The sequence below is a fragment of the Astyanax mexicanus genome, unplaced genomic scaffold (assembly GCF_023375975.1).
Source record: "Astyanax mexicanus isolate ESR-SI-001 unplaced genomic scaffold, AstMex3_surface scaffold_33, whole genome shotgun sequence".
Lineage (NCBI taxonomy): Eukaryota > Metazoa > Chordata > Actinopteri > Characiformes > Acestrorhamphidae > Astyanax > Astyanax mexicanus.
Genome location: NW_026040043.1, coordinates 4,532,712 through 4,556,702, shown reverse-complemented (window position 1 = coordinate 4,556,702; position 23,991 = coordinate 4,532,712). Strand labels below are relative to the sequence as shown.

Genomic DNA, 23,991 nt, shown 5'->3' with positions numbered 1-23,991 from the left:
GGGCTACTTCACCGCATCACTGGGAAGATGGATGGAGCCATGTACCGCACAATCCTGAGGGACCTCCTCCTCCCCTCTGCCAGGGATCTGAAAATGGGCCGTGGTTGGGTCTTCCAACATGATAACGACCCTAAACATACAGCAAAGGCAACAAAGGATTGGCTCAAGAAAAATCACATTAAGGTCATGGAGTGGCCCAGCCAGTCGCCAGACCTCAATCCGATCGAAAATCTATGGAGGGAGCTGAAGGTCAGAGTTGCCAAGCGACAGCCCACCAACCTTCATGATTTAGAGAGGATCTGCAAAGAAGAGTGGGCCAAAATTCCCCCTGGTGTGTGTGCTAAACTTGTGGTTAACTACAACAAACGTCTCACCGCTGTGCTTGCAAACAAAGGCTTTGCCACTAAGTATTGAGTGTGTTTGGCAAGAGGGATCAAATACTTATTTTCCTCATTGAAATACAAATTAATTAAAATATATTCTTTAAAATTATTTTCTGGATTTTGTCTTGATATTCTGTCTCTCCATGTTAGAATATATCTACCATTAAAAGTGCAGAAGGATAGTGTCTTTATTAGTGGGCAAACAAAGGAAATCAGCAAGGGATCAAATACTTCTTGGACTCACTGTATGTGTGTGTGTGTGTGTGTGTGTGTGTGTAATTCACACCTATGAGCTTTTCCCAGGTTTTGGCCGTGTTTCCCTCTCGGCTCAGTGTGGTCTGCCAGCAGTCCGGATGTTTAAGTTTCATTCTCTGACCAGCGCGGTCACTCAGCCAATCACCACTCAGACCACTGTTCTTAAATGCCTTTACATCAGCAGGATATCTACACATAAATGGTATTACATAACAGTAATGGAATTCAAAGTTTATATGGAAAAGTTATGGAACTATGCAGTAAGGTGTTATAGGATTATAATATTATGGGGTTATAGAATTATAACATTATAAGGTGTTGAGATTATGGGGCTACAGGATTATGTAGGGTTATGCCACTGTGGTTTTAGGACTTTATGGGGTAAAATGACTGAGATTATGGGGTTATAAGATTGTGTGTATATGTGATTATGAATTATGTGGTTATGTTATTATTATTATTATTTTTACATACTTCTTCCCGAGGATGCTCATGACCAACTCTGCAGGCTCTTTGATATGGAGACGTTTTATCATATTCTGCATAGTGAACTCACTCTGCTTCTCATTTACAGGAGCACACCTCTGCAACTAACACACACACACACACAAAACATTATACAAATATTAAAATATATGCAAACACACACACACATAATATATAGTATATACATTATCTTTGGCCAAAATAAGCAAAAGTAAACATTTTATAAAAATAACACCTAGCCAACTGTGAAACATGGGGTTGGATTTATTAAGCTTTAGGGTTGTGCTGCCACCAGTGGCTTTGGCGATATTGCATTATTGGACAGAAATGTTTTTTCAAAATACGTAACAGCAAATTCTTGATGCAAATATCTTAATATAATGATCCTAAACATAAATCTTTGAATACATCAGGGACTACCTAAAAAAAAAACCTCAAACTGAAGCTTGTGGATGTTGATGATCATAATTCTGGAGAGATAAAATAAATCACTCACCTGTCTCTGCAGGGTGGAGGGGTTGGATGTGAGGAGCTCCGCCCATTTCTTGTACAGTTCAGGGGAGTTATTCTACACACACACACACACACATATACACCTTCAGGTACACACAATACTCAAAAACACTGTCCACATAAGGTATACATTAATATTTGTTTACTGAGTGTGTTTTTACTGAGATGAGATGAGAAAATTCTAATAAAATTATAGCCTAGCATCTCCTGTTGTACCAAAAGAAGAAGACGTCAGATATCAAACATTTCTTGACAGATCAATTGTATCTGCGATCAGTGATCCATGATGTGACTCAGATTTCTTTTTACCAAACTATGCTTTAAAACTAGCACAGAAGTACTCCTTTAATGGTCTAGTCTTTCTCTTAGTGGTGTGTAAGTGCTGTACCGCAGCTTTGTGTTTCTTCCGTCGTCGTGTGCAGTACTTGGCCAGCTGACTCTCACTGAACTGCTTGAATTTGTCCACCAAGCCTTTTTTCAGACATGTGGGCAGAGATGAGCTGAAACACTGAGACAAAAAGATTCATATCAACACTATAAAATAATGATTATATAGCGCATGATAAAACTTACCCTACACTTCCTCTAATGTATTACAGTCTGTCAGAATGACCATGTGAACTATATGAACATAGTAGAATTCCCTCTACACCTTCCCTTCCTCATGCTTTCAATAGTGTATTACAGTCTATTATATTAACTGAGTAGATCATATGGACATTATCGAGCACTACATAGCTCCCCCGACACGTCCAATTGTGTATTATAGTCTCGTATAGCATTTGAGTAGATCATATGAAGATTTAGAGCAATCTAGAGCTCCCTCTAAATTTTATTTAGTATTTTACAGTTTTGTCATAGCATGTGAGTTGATCATATGGACATTATAGAGCTATATAGAGCTCCATCTACACTTAATATAGTGTATTACAGTGTTTCATAGCAACTGAGTAGATCATTCAGACATTATAAAGCAATATATAGCTCCACCTACAGTTCCTATAGTAAGTTACAGTCTGTCATAGCAATTGAGTATATATAGCGAGAGCTATATGTTGCCCTATAATGTCCATATGATCTACTCAAATGCTATTATAGAGCAATATATAGCTTCCCCTACAGTTCCTTTAGTGTAGGGGAATCTACATATTGCTCTATAATAGCATTTGAGTAGATCATATGGAAATTTTAGGGCAAGATAGAGCTCCCTCTACACTTCATATAGTGTATTACAGTCTGTCATAGCAATTGAATAAATTATATGAACATTATAGAGCATTATATAGCTTCCCCTACAGTTCCTATAGTGTAGGGGAAGCTATATATTGCTCTATAATAGCATTTGAGTAGATCATACAGACATTATAGGGCAACATATAGCTCTCGCTACTCTTCATATAGTGTACTACAGTCTATCATAGCATTTGAGTAACTCATGGAAATTATAGGGCAATATAGAGCTCCCTCTACACTTCATATAGTGTATTACAGTCTGTCATAGCATTTGAGTAGATTATATACACATTATAGAGCAATATATGGCTCAATTACAATTTGTAATGGCATTGGAGTTGATCTTATGGACATTATGGAGTAATACAGAGCTCCCTCTACACTTCCTAGATGGATTCCTACAGCTGATGACTAATCCTCCAGCTTACCGTGCTGTATATTCTCGGCACTTGTAGCCAATCAGACGGCAGCCGTACAGCAGCGCAAAAGTACCTCCTCACGTGTGGCTTGGATGCAGGCAGGTAGGCGGCCAGGGCTATCAGGTAACTAGCCATGAGGTGTTTGTTTAGTTCCTGCCTGGAGTAGACAGCCACCTGATAGAAGAATGAATGCAGGTTAACTTAGTATTTATTAAAGCCGCCCATTTCTGTGCAGTGGTACTGGAAGAGACAAAATGTTCTAACATGCCAAGACCAAGACCCTCTCAACTTCCTGATAGTGATCATGATTGACTACACCTGATAGCTTGACTGGAATCAGTGGACTGACCAACACTTAATACAGTGGGAAAGTTCCAGGAGCCCAGTGCAGATCAGAGAACAAAGACTGTAATGAAATCAGGAATCAAAAATGCGTCTGGAAACTATTTCTAACCAACTGCAGATCCCAAGATCATGGAAAACCCAAATTGTCACCCTTAACAAATTATTAATTTATAATTTAGATGGTAAGTTACAATCCAAACTCCCAAAAGGCCCAGGCCTGCCATGACCTACTGCTAAAACATTTGTGTCACATCGCATCAAGTCCGTTGGGAGAATGTGTTTTTAGGACCCAATAACAATGATAACGAGCCTGTAATGAAGACCTTATGACACCAGGCCTGCTTAACATGTGATGCATGACAAAAAATTGAAGTTGACCACAATGCATGGATGTAGTTAATGTTTATTTCAGGAATGACCCAAAACTTTAGTGAAATTTAAATAAGTGGGTTTGGAGGAGCTGCTGGATAAACCAGCAATTGGTCAAAAGTTGGACACCTAGCAACACTCTAGCAACCAGTTAGAAACATCATAGCAACCACCATGGACATCTTAGCAAAACCATAGCAACCACCTAGCAACACCATAGCAACTACCATGCATACCAAAGCAACACCTTAGCAACCACCCACGATTCAGCACGGCAATAGAACTAGAACTAGAACTGCATTCTAGTTTCACATAGTAATGCATTCTTAAAGCATTATAAACAAGGCTATGATTTGTTTTAAAACTGTATAATACATTATAGCCTCATTTATTATGCATTATGAATTGTGGTCATTATGCATCACCAGCTTATTTTAAAAGTGACAGATGTCCATCATAGGATATATATATATATATATATATATATATATATATATATATATATATATATATATATATATAATAGTGACTGATATTTAATATTTTAACCCATATAACATAACACCCTGTAACATACTAAAAGCATAGCTTATAATGCATTATAATCACAATTCAATCAATTTAAACCAAACCCAATCAATCTAACCACCCAACGGACAAGGAAAACATCTATTCTTTTCTGAAGTAAATGTTTACAGTGAGGTAAGAATGATGTTTGGAGAAGTAAAGGCGAGGCAATCAACCATACAAACACTGTAGCTACCAACTGTTAAACATGGTGGTGGAAGCTTCATACTCTGGAGTGGTTTTGATGCCAGTGGAACTGAAGCACCTCATGAAGTGATGAAGATTGTGTTCCACTCAGAAGTTCAGAACTCAGAACATTATTGAGTACTACAACTGTTCTAACAGGACAGTGACACCAACAGACACAAAAGCATGTTATTGGGTGGATGAACAGGCTATTACTGAGCTTCTAAGATGTCCTTCCCAAAGTCCTGACCTAAGATATGTGGAATGAGAGCCAAAGGAAACTGGACAGGACACACCTTCAGGAGAAACTCTGGATCACTGTGGGTGATGTCTTCAGCCAGGATCCTGATTTTTCTCCACACGGATCTTTTCTCATCCCAGCCCTTCTGTCCAGGAGAGCAGCTCTTATTGACCAGAGAGCAGCAGACCAGATTCAGCAGCTTAAACTGTCAGAGAGGAGAAAACAGCAGCAGAAGAGACAACACAGTGACTACAGCCACAGGACAAATATTTCTTATTTAATTACTTGTTTCAATTCAATACTCTGTAGTAAATATAAGTAATAATCTATATTTTACTGGAGTAATTATTTTTTTAGACGACTTTTTACTTCTATTTCTTACATTTTCACACAGTTATCTGAACTTTCTACTCCTTACATTTTAAAAACAGCCTCCTTACTCCTATTTCATTTCAGCTGGTTTTCATTCCGGCTTCTCATCTTTCAATAAAACCCCTATCCAGATAAATCTCTCCCTCATCCAGATAGAGTGAATCTGATTGTGATTGGATGTAGAGAAATATAAACACATACCATTCTGATTCCCTATTGGTTTATACTGTGATCCATCACACCTGCATACATCGCGTCCCCCCCCCCCCCCCCGCACTCCAGCAAGTACATAGCAGACGTATGTAGTCTAGTATGAAGATGATCCGTGCAGAGACTCAAGAGAACTCCAGACAAACTCCAGTCCAACTAAACTTCTACTTTAATATATTTACATTCTACTAAAATACATTCGTTTTCAATATGTGGGCATATATGCAGCTGAAACAGGGAAAAGCCCTATGCATCCCAAATTATGTTTATCAACATTAACATTTTAATATTTTAACATTATAGTCATTATGGCTTTTAGTGCACAATAGGACTCTGTGGGCGTGGCCTAATCTTTTGTTCTTAATGGCTTTATTTTTACCCCTTACATTACTTTTACTTTTATACTTTAAGTAGTTTTGAAAACAGTACTTTTACACTTTTACTTAATAATTAATAATTTACTAGAATAAAAAAGCTTGAGTTGTGATTTCAACTTCTACATAAGTATTTTAAACACTCGTTTTTATACTTCTACATACAGAGTAATCAATGGAGATACTTTCCTTTGGTACCTTTGGTCATTAATATTGTAAGAAATGTGATCAGCAAGAGAGTAAAATAAGGACTGCTCTCATTTTCCTTAAATAAATTCATCAATGGTGTATCGTCTTCATTTGTTGGAGTGGTGGGTTAGTTTAATTCCTTAATTGCTTAATCTCAACCTGCTCTTAAATAATGTTTTGGATTTACTGCAGTCATTGTATGAATAGTAAACAGCAGGAAATAGAGGGAGAGTGATGGCAAGTAATGGCGTTTTCTCCACAAAATGAGTTCACTGAATCAGAGCGCTTCATTCACCATTCTACTCAAAATGTTACTAGATTCAGGTTTCAGTATACAAGTCCTGGGTCTGCACATCCACATTTGTTTAGACACATGTGATTTTCAGAAGAACTGGAAATATGAGCTTGGCTCAGAAAACTGTGTTTGAGAAAATCTCATTTTTAAAACAAACAGTTTCCGCATCTGTTCAGAAAGGTTAAGTGATTGGAGCTTTGACACTGGCCTGAAACTGAGATTCACAGAATGTTTTGAAATGTTTTAAACCCTAAAAAGTTGGCCAGTTTGGTAAAACTTACAGAAAAGCTGTTTCTCTGATTAAAATCTTTGGGATTCTGTTCTGAATTTTGGAGTCAGCATTATAATTTTTGATGTCTAATCTGTTCAAAGTTATTTTGAAGCCGTACACCGTGATGTACAGTATGTGCGTACAGACAGGATGCTGGCACTTGTTGAGAAATATACAATGTTTCTTACTCTAATTTTCCATATGTTTATCTTTACATCTGAAATCTATTTTAAAGGTCGATTCCTCGATTCTGTTTGTGTTCTCCACGTCACAGAAATCACAGGCCCCTGTAATAACACATTGTTAATAATAATAATTTATTACTTCAGAGAGACCCTCTTTACCTTCTTCTCCTTCAGCAGCTCGGCTTCTTCATTACTGGAGTCTGTTTCAAGCTCCCCAAACTCTTCAGCGAGCTCGATGGTCCACGTCCACTCCTTCTCTTCTTCAGAAACTCTCATCTCTCTCTCTGACAGTGACTGGGGGTCCGCGGGGTCCTCAGGATCCACGTCCTTTAAACACATATACTGATATTAGGGCCTGACTGATAAGAAAACTGTCACCAATATTGATTTTAAATAGAAATATTTCTGATAACTGATTACATAATGTGACAACCCCATGGGCCCCCTTCAGGTACTACTCTGCCAGTGCACCTGTGTTCACCTGTGCAGGTGGATGGCATATAAGGTGGGGGTTTGTCTCTCACAGGAAGGCACCTTCTTTCTTTGTATAGGCATGTTTCTTTTTCTTTCTCCTTCTCCCTCAGGCTCTTTAATTTCTCCCTCTTCCCCCCCTCTTCACTCTCCTCCTCCTTTTCCTTTGCCTCTACATTTGTAATTTGTAAATTTGTAAACATCCATCCAATCATTCATGACTAACGTTGCATACATACCCCAGACATTTTGAATTCATTTATATTTTTAAATTGATTTAATAAAATGATCCTTTGTTTGAAACCTAAATCTTTCGTGTTGTTTCCCTCTTTTATGTTGCGGGGTGTGGACGATGCCGTAACAATAACCACGATCAAATAAAAGCTAAACATTTGTTCACTTACCTCAGTCAGCTCTTCTGTATGTGAGCAAACATTTTCAGTGTAGCAACGATGAACCTGCTCAGATTTAAACTTTAATTCTTTCTCTTCAGAAGAACCAGTGAAAATCCCAGCAACAGAACCTTCTACTGCAGAATGTGCTCCAGCAGATCCTCCTCCAGCAGATCCTCCTCCAGCAAATCCACCTCCAGCAGATCCTCCTCCAGCAGATCCTCCTCCAGCAGATCCTCCTCCAGCAGATCCTCCTCCAGCAGGGGATGCTGTGAATGGAGAGTGGTTGGAGGAGGAGACGGAGGGGAAAGGGAAAAGGTCCTGCTTTAGCTGGGTGGAGGAGAGAAAGGATGGCTGGAGTGCTGGACAGGAGGAGGAGATGGAGGAGGTTGGAGATGATAAGTCTGGGGTCACGGATCGAACAGAGGAAGCTTGCACCAGGATACGGTTCTCCAGCTTTAAAACAGAAGCACTGGAGTGAACCCTGGCCTCCACACGGTCCATCAGATCTGAGCTGATCAGAACCGGCGGCTTCATTCCTGCAGGGAGTGAGTGACTGACCAGCCTGTCTCACGTTTCTGATCTCAGAAATCTCCCACAGAGTGAGAGCTTCTTGTTCACACCTGCAAATGGAGAGAAAAAAATGGAGATTACTTTTCCATTTTCAATCTGTTCTTTTAATAAGTTTAGAAAATCTGTTAAATAAGTGTTCAGGTAAATCCTCCCTATTTTACAGGAATTGGGGTTGTAAACAGTCTCGATTAGACTAAATAAATAAGTACAGAATGTTTCATTATATAAACTATTATTACAAATAAAGTGATTTTCCTTCAGTATAAATCAGCAGCACATCTTATCTAAACTGTGTGGCTGTATTATTTATACAAACACTAAAGTCAGGTCAGATCAGATTGGATGGATATTGGCTGATACTCACCATTAAAAGACTGGTTGTTACATGCAGGAATGTAATATTATTATATAATTTTTTATTGAATATTAACTGTTAAAGGAAGGCGGGTTTCTCCTGATGTTTGAGACGCTGGACGCTGTGGCGCTTTGACCTTTGTACTGCTAACAGGGTGCGTCTCTTTCAGTTCCTGCAGTAAACTGACAGTGGGGCTGATCAGTGTCTTTGTGTTCAGCTATTACATCATCCTTTCAGGCTTCTGCTGTTTATTTAGCTATCCGGTGTTGATCCAGTTTCGTTCTCTCACTCTGAGGGAGATTTTCCTGCTGTTATTTACAATACAGAACATTTTAAAATAAAACAAACACACTGAATTTAAGGTGTGTCCAAACTTTTGACTGGTACTGTGGATCTGAGGGGGAATACTTGTGTACTTTTACTCCAGTGGAGGTCTAAAGGGAGGAGTTTAACTGGAGTAATATGTGATGTTGTGTATCTGTACTGTAACTGCAGTACAGGGTGTGTGTAGTTCCTCCAGCACTGTGAGCTGCTGAGTGTAGATCTCTGGATCTAGGCAGCACTACAGTACTGACTATAGTACTGTACAGTATCTACAGACTAGAGGAGGGTTTAGACTCTGGAGTCTAGTCTCACTCGCTGGAGAAACTTTCTGAGTGAACAGTTAAGAGCTTCTGTAAGAGTGATAAACGCTATAAATGTAAATCTATAAATAAAGCCCTGTTTTCACAGTCAGACTGATAACAGTTCCAGTACTTCCACAGTTCTACAGGCTGAACTCGCTCTGTAATCCTGATACATCACTTCTGTACATTAAGAACACGCGTTATTTACACTCTATTTTATATAAAGCTAAGAAGGAGAGGAACTCCAGGCTGTAAAAGCTGTTTAATCTGTAGTTTATAATCTCTAAACTCACCTTCTGACTCCTGCTGCAGAGCTGAGGCAGATTCCACAGGGAACGCCCCCTTCCCGTGAGGCTGTGTGGCTCCTCAGGAAAGTTTACCGTAATGAATAGATTAAAAGCGCCCTATATATTATATAGTATAAATATCTGTGGTATATTATGATCTGGTGCTGGTTTAGATAGTAACACAGTCTGACCAAGAAGACCAGAATACCAGCATCCAAAATATAACTTATGCTGGTCTGTTCTGGTTTGGTTTGTTCAGAGAAACAATATGGAGACGAAATATATGGAAATATATTTATATAATACATTTTTAAAAATCCATAATATACTACACTTGTTTAAATACATTTTAAAATGTAAGAATATTACATATGCACAAATATTTCGATTCTACAACAATTAAATGTAAATACTATTCTGATTTTAGATTATTGTACAATATATAGGCATGAGCTCAGTAATTGTTGCTGACCTCAGAACTGCTCACTGTGTTTACATAGTGAGAATGTCTCATTAATATGAATGAGGCGGAAAGTTAACTCTGTTTTGAATTGAACCTTCTTAGTAATTAAAAGTGCATTGCTCTTTAAAAGTAATGCTGTTTGTTGTGTTGTGCTATTGCATGAAAAGGACAGTAGAGGGAGCTCTGGCCGTAGTTGAGATATAAGAAGCATGTGGAGGCAGAGAAGAAAAATAAATGGAGAGTGTTGAAGCCGATACATGTCTGAAGCCTGATTCTTATTATTTTTACAACTTAGCACTGACACAAAATTGGCGACGAGGATGTCGATTTCTGTGCCTTTACCCGCTCCATTCATGCCCTGCCCGGGGGAACCAGCAATACCATTTCCAACATGGATAAAGATGTTTGATAACTACATGCTGGTGATAGCTGCGTCGGGAGATGGCTGGCCTGATACCAGAAAGCGCGGTGCTACTTCATGCTCTGGGAACAGAGGGACAGAGGCTGTATTCGAAATGGCATACTACATACTACTCGCGTACTAAATCTGCCTAAAGCTAGTATGCAGTACGCAGTATGCGACCAAACTGAGAATCTGTAGTGCACTACAGGTACCCGGATGGTGTACTACTCCGCTCCGATTTCGCAGTGTGCATGGAGAGCTGTCTTCGTGGTGTACTGCATCCCAACATGCATTGCGGCTGGCTCCTCCAGCTCGCTTCAGAAAAAAACAAGATGGTGGCGAGTGCGAGAGATTTTCAAATTATGGATATATATATCTTTAAATTAAGGGAATTATTTTGGAAAGTATCGGCTCACCGCTGTCGAGCCCCTCCGCTGCCGCGGCCGCGCGTTCTCCGCGGCCGGGACCCTCCGCTGCCGCGCCGAGCGCTCTCCGCGGCCGGGACCCTCCGCAGCCGCGGGACCCTCCGCTGCCGCGGCCGAGTGCTCTCCGCCGCGGCCGGGACCCTCCGCTGCCGCGCCGAACGCTCTCCGCGGCCGGGACCCTCCGCAGTGTGCAGCAACATACAGTTTTAAAAAATTATTCTGTTATTTTAATAAATAATTCCCTCAGTTTTAATAAATTATTCTGTTATTTTAATAAATAATTCCCTCAGTTTTAATAAATTATTATGTTACTTTAATACATAATTCCCTCAGTTTTAATAAATGATTGTTATTTTAATAAATAAGTCCATCAGTTTTAATAAATTACTCTGTTACTTTAATAAATAAATCCCTCTGTTTTAATAAATCGTTCTCTTTATTTAATAAATAATTCCAATAAATCGTTCTGTTAATTTAATAAATAATTACCTTTGTTTAAAAAATCGTTCTGTTGATTTAATAAATAATTCCCTCAGTTTTAATAAATTGTTCTCTTTATTTAATAAATAATTCCAATAAATCGTTCTGTTAATTTAATAAATAATTACCTTAGTTTAAAAAATTGTTCTGTTGATTTAATAAATAATTCCCTCAGTTTTAATAAATCGTTCTCTTTATTTAATAAATAATTCCAATAAATCGTTCTGTTAGTTTAATAATAATTACCTTTGTTTAAAAAATCGTTCTTTTGATTTAATAAATAATTCCCTCAGTTTTACTACATATTTTTCTTTTAAATAAGGGAATGATTTGAATACAAATTAATAAAATTGTTTCACTCGTGCAACGTGTCTCATTTCTTTTATAGTTGAGATTGTGTAAATATGAATAAGAGTTGTGATGGAAGGTGTTTATTGAAATGATTCATAATCAATGACGTGTGATGATTCATAAACAATGACGACTATTAATGATATTACTTTTTGTTCTATGCGATGATAATGTGTACTGTGAACATTCTACACTCAGTGAGCTTTTTTGAAATGCTGAGTAAGAGTTTTCTCTATCTGGCGCCAGCATTGTGTGTCTATGTGTGTGTGTATGTGTGTTGAGGAATGCACGTCACAGCTGGCACAGTCATGGCGCCAGGGTCATCTTCCTTTCTGCTTGCAGTATTTTGAGGACCAGCCTGATATGCTCACTAAGGGATTATGTCATATCACATGTCAGAAGAAGTTGACGTGTCACAATGGTGGCACTGTGCCCATAATTGGGGAAGTAAGACAGAAAGGGTTGGGAGGATCTGAAAAGGTATAAAAGAGAGCGTGGCACTTTTCCAAGGCAGGAGATCACTCTGTATTCATACGCGTGTCTTCTCAATAAATCTTGTTACTCATTCTGATCAAGACTCAGAGACTCTGAATATTTCTTTCTTCCTGTCATTATTTTCCACCACAATTTGGCGTCACGGAACAGGATGAGCATGGTCTTGCGGCGGAGGGGGAGAGACTAGCACCTGCCGAGGACGCTCTCCAGCAAAACAGCTGGGCCCCAGAAGCAAGGGAAAATTCCACAGAATAAGGACGAAGTACCGCGGGGGTAGGTGCGGCCTCTCACCCCTCACTCGCAAAATCCAGGCCTCATCAACAAACATTGGTGGTGAGTGACAGGTTAACTAATTTACTCATTAAGGAAATTTTAAATGTAAACAATTGTTCTTAAATTAATTTACTCCCCTCCATCCTTCCTTCAGCACTCCGCCCTGGACAGTGTATAGTTACATGACGGTGTACAAGACTAGCCTGGTCGTGAGGCCTTTATTGATGTATGTAAATATATCTTTAAAGTAAAGAGAAGACTAGCCTGGTCGTGAGGCCTCTATTGATAGACGTGTCATTAGAGTATAGGTCCCGGGACCGTGGGGAGGAGTGCATAAATAATACTAATAGTACAGGGTACTGATTGTGTATTAAGCAGGGATAGAAGAAGGAAGGTGAGACGTGATTATTGGGGCTAAATTACTCTGAGTCATTAAAATCGAATGAGAGAACAAAATGGGATCCCAAGTAACTAAAGAATTGAAATTTAATCCAAAAATTCATGATGCAGCTCTTTTCAATCAAATGAGCCAAGACTATATGTGTATGTCTGTGCGTGTGTGTGTTTATGTAGTGTTGTTCAAAGGTTTGGAATCATTAGCATATAAACCCAATATACATATATTAAAGTAGGGCAGAATATTGAGCCATGCTGGTACTGTTCAATGTAACAATGTAACATGCTGTAGAATTCTGAGGATGACAGTTTAGTGAATATGTGAGACAGCTTCATGTTTGAGTAGTAGTGATGAGTTATGTACAAATGTCCACATTGTGAAAGTCATCCCTGATTGAAACAGAAAAGAGATGAGGATTCCAGGCTTTTGATACAATGTGTGTGTGTATTTCTGCGTGTGTTGAATAAAGCAGTGAGAGAGATAGACAAAACATCTCTTTTCTGCTATCTTCTATCACATTTGGTGTGCGTGTGCGTGTCTGTGTGTGTGTAAGTGTGTATGTTTCTAACATTTGTCTAACTCTGATATTCTATAAGCGAATCTAATGATGAATATAATGTGTGTGTGGCTGTGTCAGAATCGCTCCCTATTCCAGAAATAGTGCACTATATAGTGTGTAAACCATTTTTGGAGTACTGTTTAAAACCCCAGCAGTACATTCTATTCCCTATATAGTTCACTATGGAAAACCTAATGCATCACAAAATTTAGAAATTTCAAAATATACTATAATGCAATGCAGTGCTGTTGTATTAGACGTCCTCAGAGCAGGACAAACATGGTTTATTGTTTGGTTGTTCCATAATTCGTTTAGTAAATAGAAAATGCTACATAGTGAAAGAGTTAATGAGTGAGCCATTCTGAACACAGCTTCTGTCTTCATGTGGTTTAGGCCTTTTCTATTCTTATTATTTTCTTATTGAGACTGACTTCAGCTCAGTCTCAGCTGAATGAGATTTAAAGAATACACATATCTAATTTCTCTAGTGGTTCTCGTGTATCTCAGTCTATGCTGATCTTTTGATTCTCTTAATGAGGATGGTAGATTTTAGAAACCAGTAAGAAAAGACCTTACTTTCTTTGGAAAGGTTTAATTTGACAAACTTAATATTGTATCTATTACGAGCTGCAGTGAATTGGGTCTCTCTTTCTGACTTTTAAACAAGGAGACATCAGATGTTTTTAAAAAAAAAATATATATATGGAACTTTCTGTTTTGCTTTCCATATGTTTTCTATTTCTCGCAATGAAGAACTTGCTTGCATATTCTTGGCTATATTTTGAGTCCCCATCAGAGCACAACAATATAATGTTAATGTTTATACAGTTTAGAAATATCAAGCATTGTTTGGCTGGAAATAATTTTTGTTTTAGTTATTTCATGAGGCTAAACAATTTTTAACCATGTTAGAATTCCTTTCAGGATTTCTTTTTTATTATTATTTTTTTTCTTTTAAGGTTTTTTTTGGAGGGATTTTTTTCTTTTGACTGATTGTTGCTCAGTGCTGTTTTCTGGGTGTTTGAGAAGGCGGGGGTGGTGCTCATCACAGGAGTTTTGACCCTCAGAGACAGGGTCCTCTGCAACAGTACTGTGAACATCATCTGAACCAGAGCACTTCATGAGGAGAGTCTCAGATGAGAGACTGTGTTTGGTCCAGCTGTCGGTCGATGGCTGGACTGCGTCTTCACCGGACCTGCTGTGATTGAAATGTTACAGCACTGGTCCAGGAAACTGGTTTCAGATCTGGAAGAACTGAGCGATCAGAGACCGCTTCAGACAGCACCTGCTCAACCATCAACACCACCCACCCCCAGCAGCCAATCAGCCCAGTGGATCCACCCCTCAGCCTGAGCCAGCAACAGAGACGTGAGACCAGATTTTTTATTTTTATGCCTGTTTACTTTTTTCCATTAAAAGGAGTGATTTTATTTAATTTTTGATGTTTATGCCTCATGTAGAAAATGTTTGGTTAAACTTTAAATCTGGTGGTGACTCAAATTATGACTGTTTTACCTTTCTTTTTAAGAAAAAAAAAAAAGGGAGGTTTTAGCTTTTTTGGTTTCTCTTTTAAATAGTGTTTCTCATCAAAAACTTTGATGAATTAAAAATAATATCTAGTTCAGGAAAAAAAAAATCTTTAATTTCATTGTAAACAGTAGCCAAACATGGTTGCTGGGCAGATTAATACATTAGAGGCCTATCACACATTGGCCCTCAATTTTCACTGGAAAGTTTTTTTTTTTTTTTTTAGGTTTACATTATGTAATTTATGTTGCCTAATGACTATGATTTGTATAAAACATTTTTAATAACAATCATCTCCATTAAGGCTTATGTAAGGGAAGTTGTTTACTGGCTTTTGACAAAAATTAATACATATAAACTCAGATGTAGTTGTAACTAGCTAAAGTAACCAAGCATGCTGGCTTAAATAAAAATCAACCATTTAAAATCTTATTAATACATCAATGTAGACTATCAACTACAAAAAGAGCTTTGCTTGCTCCAAAAGTTTTTAAAAAAAATATATATAGGGTAAGATAGAAATCTTTCTCTTATATGTGCATTAATATTAATGCTAAATTAATTCAATATATATAATAATAACTAGCTTGCTAAACCACCAGCTAACAGTCTTGCAACTATGCCAAACAAGTGAAACTTAAATATGTTTTTATTTTTTGCAATTAATTTACAGGTAGCACAGTTCGCAAAAATATATATTGGAACTGAACAAGGAAAATAAATATTAGGCCAATAACTTCAAACAAGACCACTGCAGCTCATAGCTTCAAAATCACTGTCATAGGAACTAGTTAGTCTAAACTTAGGTGGACCATGCCTACAGCTTGTGGACACAACTCCACACACATTTAAATTCTAACATCAGCCAAATGTTTTTAGACTCAAGTTAACAGATGGATATTCTGAACAATGCTTTAAGGATTTCTGAGTATGTGTAAAGTTGAGGATTGTTTGTCTACAGATTGGCATTAAGAATTTTGGCACATAACAAACTATTTTAAAATAAATAAAACTAAGATTAATCTGAAGTGCACAAATAAGTTTTAGATGTGCTTCAAAGGAAGAACTGGGTGATCCCTGATGGATATAAACTGATAGAGAGTTACAAATCTTTGGTGCATAAATACAGAATGCAACGCTAAATGTTCTCAACAAATGAGCTGGAATTGTCGATCTGTCAGGAGTCCTGATATATACTTAGCTGCTAAGCAGTTAAGAGATTTTTACACTTTTTACACTAAATGAATATTAAAATCCAATCTACATAATCTTCTCTCTTTTTTTATGTGTGTGAGTTAGAACTGTAGCTGCAGCATTTTGACCACGATGTAATTTGTAAATTGTAGAGAATAATAATTGTAATCCAGAGAATAATGCATTACAATACTCTAATCAAAACAAAGGTGTAGATCAGCTTCTCAGCATCTAGTGTAAGAAAATGTCTAATTAATGTATAAAAAATATATACATTATTATGGTTGATGGTTAAAAATTTAGACAATGTGAAGGTATTTGATGAATAAATGTTGAGACTATGTATTCCATAGTCTAGAGCAAAAACAATGACAATGTGGGGAAAAAATTACTTGATTTTAACACTTTTATAACTTTATGTTGTAATTCTGAAAAAAAAAAAAAAAAAAAAGAGAGAAAGTTAATGTAGTAAAATTTGTTTATGAATCTTCTCAGATCCATGGTGGGCATAACGAGGCAGGGAGAGTCCGGCGTGGGGACTGGTGTGCAATAGGCCCCAGCATGTCCACAGCTGAGATGAAGAAACACTTGTTCTCATACTCTGTATGCGGACACTTGTCATGACTCCCGGGGCTTCTTAGGCGTTATGTAGACCATCATGGAATCTTGGATGATTCCATTTGGTCTAGAAGGGGGGAGTGAAGGGTGTGATTGGAGATAACCACACCTTCACACTCTTATTCTTAAATGTTTTATACATTTATATATACAGTTATTATTTTTACTGTTCACTTTATAATTCACTTAAAGACCTTATGATCTTTGCTCTCTTTTTAACTGTCACTATGACAAGGCTTTGGAGGTTGTTTTTTTTACTTTTTTCAGGAATCAGGAAGGTCAGAGTGTTTTCATCAACAATGAGAGCTGTGAGGAGAATGTGACCCTGAGTGGCAGAGAAGCTTCACTGCTGTTCTGCTGTTCTGGGACCAGTGCATATGAACTAGGAGACAACAAGTTATCTGAGTGAAGTGCTGGAAACCTCTCCTCAGATAGCCAGAAGATCTTTACATCCACTCTTTTCCTCTGTCTCATCTTCTTACAGACTTTAGGACACTTAAGGACTGTCTGCTGTGTTCATGAAGGACACAGTGCTGAACAACATCATGATAAGAACCTGTTGCTCAGACAGGCTGGAGCGGATCACGTCATTAAAACTGGACAACATGCTGTTAACTGGACTCTGCTGACGTAATCATATTGATAAGTTCTGTACAATCACATGTCATTTGCAAAGTGTATAACTGCTTGGATGAAGTATGAGGAGTTCTCTCTGTCCCTCGACTGGCTTTAGTTTCTTTCTCTCTCTCTCTCTGTTTCTTTCTTTCTCTCTCTCTCTCTCTCTCTCTCTATGGGTTGCAAATGTGTTGATCTATCGAGATTTTATTTGTTGATGTACTTTTACTCTTTTCTAATATATATCTATTAATTTTTGTTCCGCCATATGCAGAAGAAAGGCCAGTTCCTGCAAGTTGCAGTAGATACAATAGAGTTAGATACTGCATTTAGGCTGGACCGTTTGTTTGATGAAGGTAAAGAAAATTATCTGTAAAAAATTATTATTGATTCAGAATCAAAGGGGGGAGTGTGATGGAAGGTGTTTATTGAAATGATTCATAATCAATGACGTGTGATGATTCATAAACAATGACGACTATTAATGATATTACTTTTTGTTCTATGCGATGATAATGTGTACTGTGAACATTCTACACTCAGTGAGCTTTTTTGAAATGCTGAGTAAGAGTTTTCTCTATCTGGCGCCAGCATTGTGTGTCTATGTGTGTGTGTATGTGTGTTGAGGAATGCACGTCACAGCTGGCACAGTCATGGCGCCAGGGTCATCTTCCTTTCTGCTTGCAGTATTTTGAGGACCAGCCTGATATGCTCACTAAGGGATTATGTCATATCACATGTCAGAAGAAGTTGACGTGTCACAATGGTGGCACTGTGCCCATAATTGGGGAAGTAAGACAGAAAGGGTTGGGAGGATCTGAAAAGGTATAAAAGAGAGCGTGGCACTTTTCCAAGGCAGGAGATCACTCTGTATTCATACGCGTGTCTTCTCAATAAATCTTGTTACTCATTCTGATCAAGACTCAGAGACTCTGAATATTTCTTTCTTCCTGTCATTATTTTCCACCACAGAGTTTGTTTAAATGTTTTCTTCTTGATGGTACTTACATAGATGAAAATAGTAATCTACTAAAATAAATAGGAAAACGTATTTAAATATAACTGGAACTTTCTTGGGTTATTTCTGTTTACAACTCACTGTGAGGAATTCGGAGCACTACAGAGGACTGACTGGTGTGTCATGGGGCCATGTAGGGTACTACAATCAAAAGTGTTGCAGTACCGAATACTACATACTGGGCAGTGTGTAGTATGCAGTACATACTAGTGCAGTATGCAGTACGCAGTATAGTAGTATGCCATTCCGAATACAGCCAGAGGCTTTTCTACACCCTGCCGAATACCGGAGACACGTTTGCAGCCGCTATTACTGCCCTGAAAGAACATTTTGTGCCGAAGGTGAACGTAATTGCTGAGCGTCACAAGTTTCGCCAAAGAATGCAAAGACCGGATGAAACGGTAAACCAATTCTTAGCTTCATTACGGGAGTTAGCTGCTACATGTGAATTTGGGGACATGGAGGACTAAATGCTACGTGATCAGTTGATCGAGCGTGTTGCTAATGCTCGCATAAGAGACAGATTACTACTCGAACCGGACTTAACTCTAGTAAAAGCTACTACTTTGGCGCTGCAAATTGAAAGTGGACTAAGAGATGCTAACGTTCTGTCTGATGCTACCGCTGCTGGCGTTTTCGCTTCAGTAAGGGTAATACAACGCCAATCTAAAACAAGTCGCACAAATCGTCACGGGGACACAAAGAAGAAGCTACAGAATCCTGCTCCTGCTGCTGCTCACACGGGTAATCACCGTTCCTGCTTCCACTGTGGATCTTTCAGCCACCTCGCCAACAAACCTTCGTGCCCTGCTGTCGGAGTAAAATGCAACAAGTGCGGTAAAATAGGACACTTTTCGCGTGTATGTCGTTCAACACAAAAGGAGGTACATGAAGTTGTAATAAATGAACCAACAGTTCTTTATATGAACAATGCAGTGCAAGACAAGATCCTCTGCACGGTTCAAGTGACTGTTAATGGACAATGCAAACCTGTTGAGCTGATTGTAGATACAGGCTCATCAGTGTCCATTATTCCAGAGAACATTTATCACAACTGCTTCCCAGGTGGTGTGCGAACTGAACCTACATTTGCTCTTGTTACATACGCAAAAGAGAAAATACATGTAAAGGGGTGCTTAAAAGCTACTATCTCTCATGATCATCATTCTGCTGCAGGTACTCTTGTTGTGGTTGAGTCAGGTGCTGCCCTCCTTGGCTTAGATTTATTTCAGGCATTGCAAATGAAACTTGAAGGACGAAAAGTCGTCACTACCAATACTCAGCCTACCTTTACCGCTCACCCAGCTGTGCCAAAAACTGTACTAGAAAATGCTGCTTCAGAAGTGTCAGTTCAGGAAATAGGGTATGCTAAAAACTTCCTTCACAAAGTGCATGTACTGCCAAATGCTGTTCCAGTACAACAAAAACTCAGGAGACTTCCCTTTGCAGTCAGACAAGCTGTTTCGGAGGAGCTCAAGGATCTCCAGGATAAGGGCATTATTGAACGCATTGATTCTTCCCCTTGGGTTTCCCCAATAGTGGTGACACACAAAAGAGATGGTGGAAAACCACGCATATGTGTAGATTTGAGGGAGCCAAACAAAGTCATTGTAGCTGATTGCCACCCATTACCGCACATGGAGGAACTGTTCTCAAATTTAAGAGGGGCTACTGTCTTTTCTACGATTGATTTAGCTTCTGCTTACCACCAAATGCCTCTGCACCCTGACAGTCGTGATATTACTGCATTTATCACACATGACGGACTTTTTCGTTTCTGCAGAGTCCCGTTTGGGTTGGCTTCAGCTCCCTCCGCCTTTCAAAAGATGATGTCAATCATTCTTGCAGGCTTGCCAGGTGTGCAGGCATACCTGGATGATGTCATCTGCTATGGCACTACACAAAGAGAACATGATGAAAACCTTCGAAGAGTGCTCCAGGCCCTGACTGATGCAGGACTCAAACTAAACATGCACAAATGCAAGTTCAATCAACCTTCCCTCAACTACTTGGGTCACACTATTTCGATGGAAGGACTGCTACCGGACCAGGACAGAGTTGCTGCTGTAATTCACGCCCCAGCCCCACATGACACCAGCCTCACATCTTCTTTGAGATCTTTCCTGGGCCTTGCATCATGGTATAGTAAGTTCATTCCAGATTTTGCAACTGTTAGCGAGCCACTGCGTGCAGTGCTCAGGGACGGCACAGATTCAAGGTTCAAGTGGACAACTGAAGCATAATCTAGCTTCACTTTTCTTAAAGAGCTGGTAGTCAATAGCCAGGCTCTAGCTCTCTATGACCCAGAATTACCAACGTATGTGACTACTGATGCTTCAGATTATGGACTGGGTGCGGTATTAACTCAATTACACCCTGACCAAAGTGAAAGAACTGTTGCTTTTGCATCCAGAACACTTTCTTCTGCTGAGCGCAAGTATTCCACGGTCGAACGTGAAGCTCTTGCCTGCGTTTGGGCTGTGGAGAGGTGGCGAACATACCTCTGGGGTCGTCGCTTTGTCCTTCGAACAGACCACCATGCACTTACCACATTGCTTACCTCCGCAGGTGCTGGCCGTGCTGGACTGAGGATTGCCAGATGGTCTGCGCAACTACTCTGCTTCACATACGATATTACTTACCGTCCAGGACACCAAAATGTCACTGCCGACTGCCTATCCAGATTACCAGTGACTACTACACATGAGGAAACAGAGGAACCTGACATGATTGCAACTGTCTTTAAAGTGTCATTGTGTGCCATTTCTATTCCAGAGCTCACTTCTGCCAGTGAAATTTGCCCAGACTTGTCTCTACTGCGCAACCAAATTCAAAAAGGTTGGCCCAAATGCAAACAAAATCTGCCTGAGAACCTTGCTCCATACTTTCAGGTACGAGATGAACTGTCAGTCCATGGATCGCTGATAACAAGGGGGCCAGATTGAGTTGTTGTTCCTGTTTCACTACGTCCTAGATTGGTTGATTTAGCACATGAGGGACACCAAGGCATAGTCCGTACCAAGCAAAGGCTGCATGAACTGTTCTGGTGGCCACAACTGGATAAATTGGTACAGTCTGTGATTACTTCCTGCGTGGACTGTCAATACAGTGATAAGGTAACTAAAACTGCCCCTACTCCACTTACGCCAGTTGAAATGCCTGATGCTCCGTGGGAAAAGGTTGCATTAGACATTACGGGTCCATTTGAAACGGCTACATGGGACTGCCGTTATGCTATTGTACTCACAGACTACTACAGTAAATGGCCTGAGGTGGCATTTGCCTCTGCTGTCACTACAGATGTCATCTTACGCTTTTTAGCAACTGTGTTCAGTAGGGAAGGTAATCCATTGTATCTCGTCTCAGACAACGGTTGTCAGTTTACTTCTCATGCATTCAGTGAATTTCTAAAGGAGAGAGGGATACAGCACCTAAGGTCTAGTGTATATTACCCTCAAGCTAATGGGGCCGTGGAGAGATTTAACAGAGTGCTTAAGGACTGTTTACAGACATGTGAGAGAAGTCACAGTTCATGGAAAGAAGCTGTAACAGAGTTCTTGCACAACTACAGAGCTACTCCTCATGCAACCACCGGAGCCACCCCATTTGAGCTGCTGAGAAACAGAAAGATGCGCACCAAATTAAACATACTTCCGGTGGCACTTAAAAGCAAAGGCCATGCTCAAATCAAAAAGAGGGTGATACAAAAGCAAAACAAAATGAAGGAATACACAGACAAGAAAAAGGGAGCTAAAACAACAACAATCAAAGTGGGCGATACGGTTCGTGTCCGTAGACCGGAGCACGTTCACAAAGGATCTTCAAGATTCACAGAACCAAGAATTGTTGTGAAGAAAGTGGGACACAATACATTCACACTAAGTGACGGACGCAAGTGGAATGCTTCGAAACTTGCACATTTTCCAACACAAGCCCTACTTGGTTCAGAACAAAACAAGGACACTGTATTTGATACTGTTACACTAGCTGAAAACACCAATGAAGCTGCTGACATACTTTCTAGAAGTCAGAGGTCTAGAAACACTCCAAGATGGTTAAGCAGTTATGTGAGATTAAAAAAAAGTAAAACCATTACTGTTTAGTTGTTATATGTTATAAGACCAGTGAAGAAGCCTTATTGTTTGGTTGAGGTACACTACAAAATGTTGGATTGAATTCACATGATTAACAAGTAATGCTGAGATGATCTTATACTGTGAAACTGGTTATTTTTCATGTATTTAATTTACAGATGCTGCCTTGGATAATACAGTTGTAAAGCTTATGTTGCTGTTCATTTCTTAAGTTGGTAATGTTACAAATCTGATTTTACAGTGAGTTATGTTGTGCAAGTGTTACATGTAAGTAATTGCTTCAGAAGAAAGGGAAAATGTTTTGTTGTGCTATTGCATGAAAAGGACAGTAGAGGGAGCTCTGGCCGTAGTTGAGATATAAGAAGCATGTGGAGGCAGAGAAGAAAAATAAATGGAGAGTGTTGAAGCCGATACATGTCTGAGGCCTGATTCTTATTATTTTTACAACTTAGCACTGACACAAAACTGTTGTATTCATCAGTGGGATGAAATGGTGTTTAAATGGCAATAACAGTTTCTGGCATAATGCGTTATTGTGACAGATCTAGAAACATATAACGTTAAAATACATTTAGAAATATATTTGAATGTATTTAACCTATAAATACACGCTCATATATTTATTATTTCGAGTGAATTAAGCAGGAACAATTCGTATTAATCATAGATACACTGCATCAATTATACAGTTATTTGATTTATATGATTCTGTTTTAAACATATCTTTTTTATCAGTTTTCTGCAGTTTGTCGCTTTCCTACAGTCACGTGACCTGATCCAGCACACGGTGAACATCGCCCTCTAGTGGCACCTAGAGAATTTCTCCGGATCTTATCTTATTTAATATATAAAGAAAGTAAAAATTTGGTTAACAAATAAATAAACAAGTATAAATACAGTGATTAATTTATTTAACATCTGGTAATAAGTATAATGTATTAATAATAATAATAATAACAACACTGACAATAATAATAATAATAATATTTCTTATTATAATAATAATTATTATTGTTATTATTATTATAAGTGCTGTAGAATTAAAATTAATACAATATTAAATTAATACAAACAATGGATCATTATTATTATTATCATTATTATTATCATTAATTTTACTTGCTGTTAGTCATGTTTGATCATTTGTTTTTAAATATTTATTTGTTTGTATTAATTAAATATAAGCCAGTAAAATCATAATTATGATGAAAATTTATTTTCAGGTTGTAAGTCAGCGAGAGTAAAGTAGATTACAGTGTAATAATTAATAATATATTGATAATAATTAATAGAGAAGCTCTGAGCTGCTAAAATACAGTAAATTACCAAATACTAAAACAATCTGAGTGACAGACTCTGTGACCAATGAGAGCACGGTGTGGGCGAGGCTATATCAGCTTTACCTGGGCTCTGATTGGTCAGTGTTAGGGCTAGAGGGAGGTTAGCTGAAGCTCCTCCATTATGATGTGAAATTTACAGGGT

At 38.7% G+C, this 23,991-nt stretch overlaps 1 protein-coding gene across 4 annotated transcripts in view; it reads right to left on the bottom strand.

Annotated features, from left to right (window-relative positions):
- Nucleotides 1-571: 571 nt before the first annotated feature.
- LOC125789956 (telomerase protein component 1-like) overlaps nucleotides 572-23,991 on the bottom strand; it is a 265,125-nt gene continuing 241,705 nt past the window's right edge. For 2 of the 4 annotated variants that reach the window (XM_049473064.1, XM_049473063.1), the window contains exons 2-9: nucleotides 7,769-8,379; nucleotides 7,053-7,220; nucleotides 5,053-5,202; nucleotides 3,299-3,463; nucleotides 2,026-2,145; nucleotides 1,621-1,692; nucleotides 1,113-1,228; nucleotides 572-827 (exon numbers count right to left, since the gene is read on the bottom strand). In XM_049473064.1, coding sequence (XP_049329021.1) covers nucleotides 596-827; nucleotides 1,113-1,228; nucleotides 1,621-1,692; nucleotides 2,026-2,145; nucleotides 3,299-3,463; nucleotides 5,053-5,202; nucleotides 7,053-7,220; nucleotides 7,769-8,293 — 1,548 coding nt within the window. In that variant the 5' untranslated portion in view covers nucleotides 8,294-8,379 and the 3' untranslated portion in view covers nucleotides 572-595. Of the gene's footprint in view, nucleotides 828-1,112; nucleotides 1,229-1,620; nucleotides 1,693-2,025; nucleotides 2,146-3,298; nucleotides 3,464-5,052; nucleotides 5,203-7,052; nucleotides 7,221-7,768; nucleotides 8,380-9,603; nucleotides 9,653-23,991 lie in introns of those variants that run through there. The other 2 variants (XM_049473065.1, XM_049473062.1) reach the window with 2 other exon arrangements.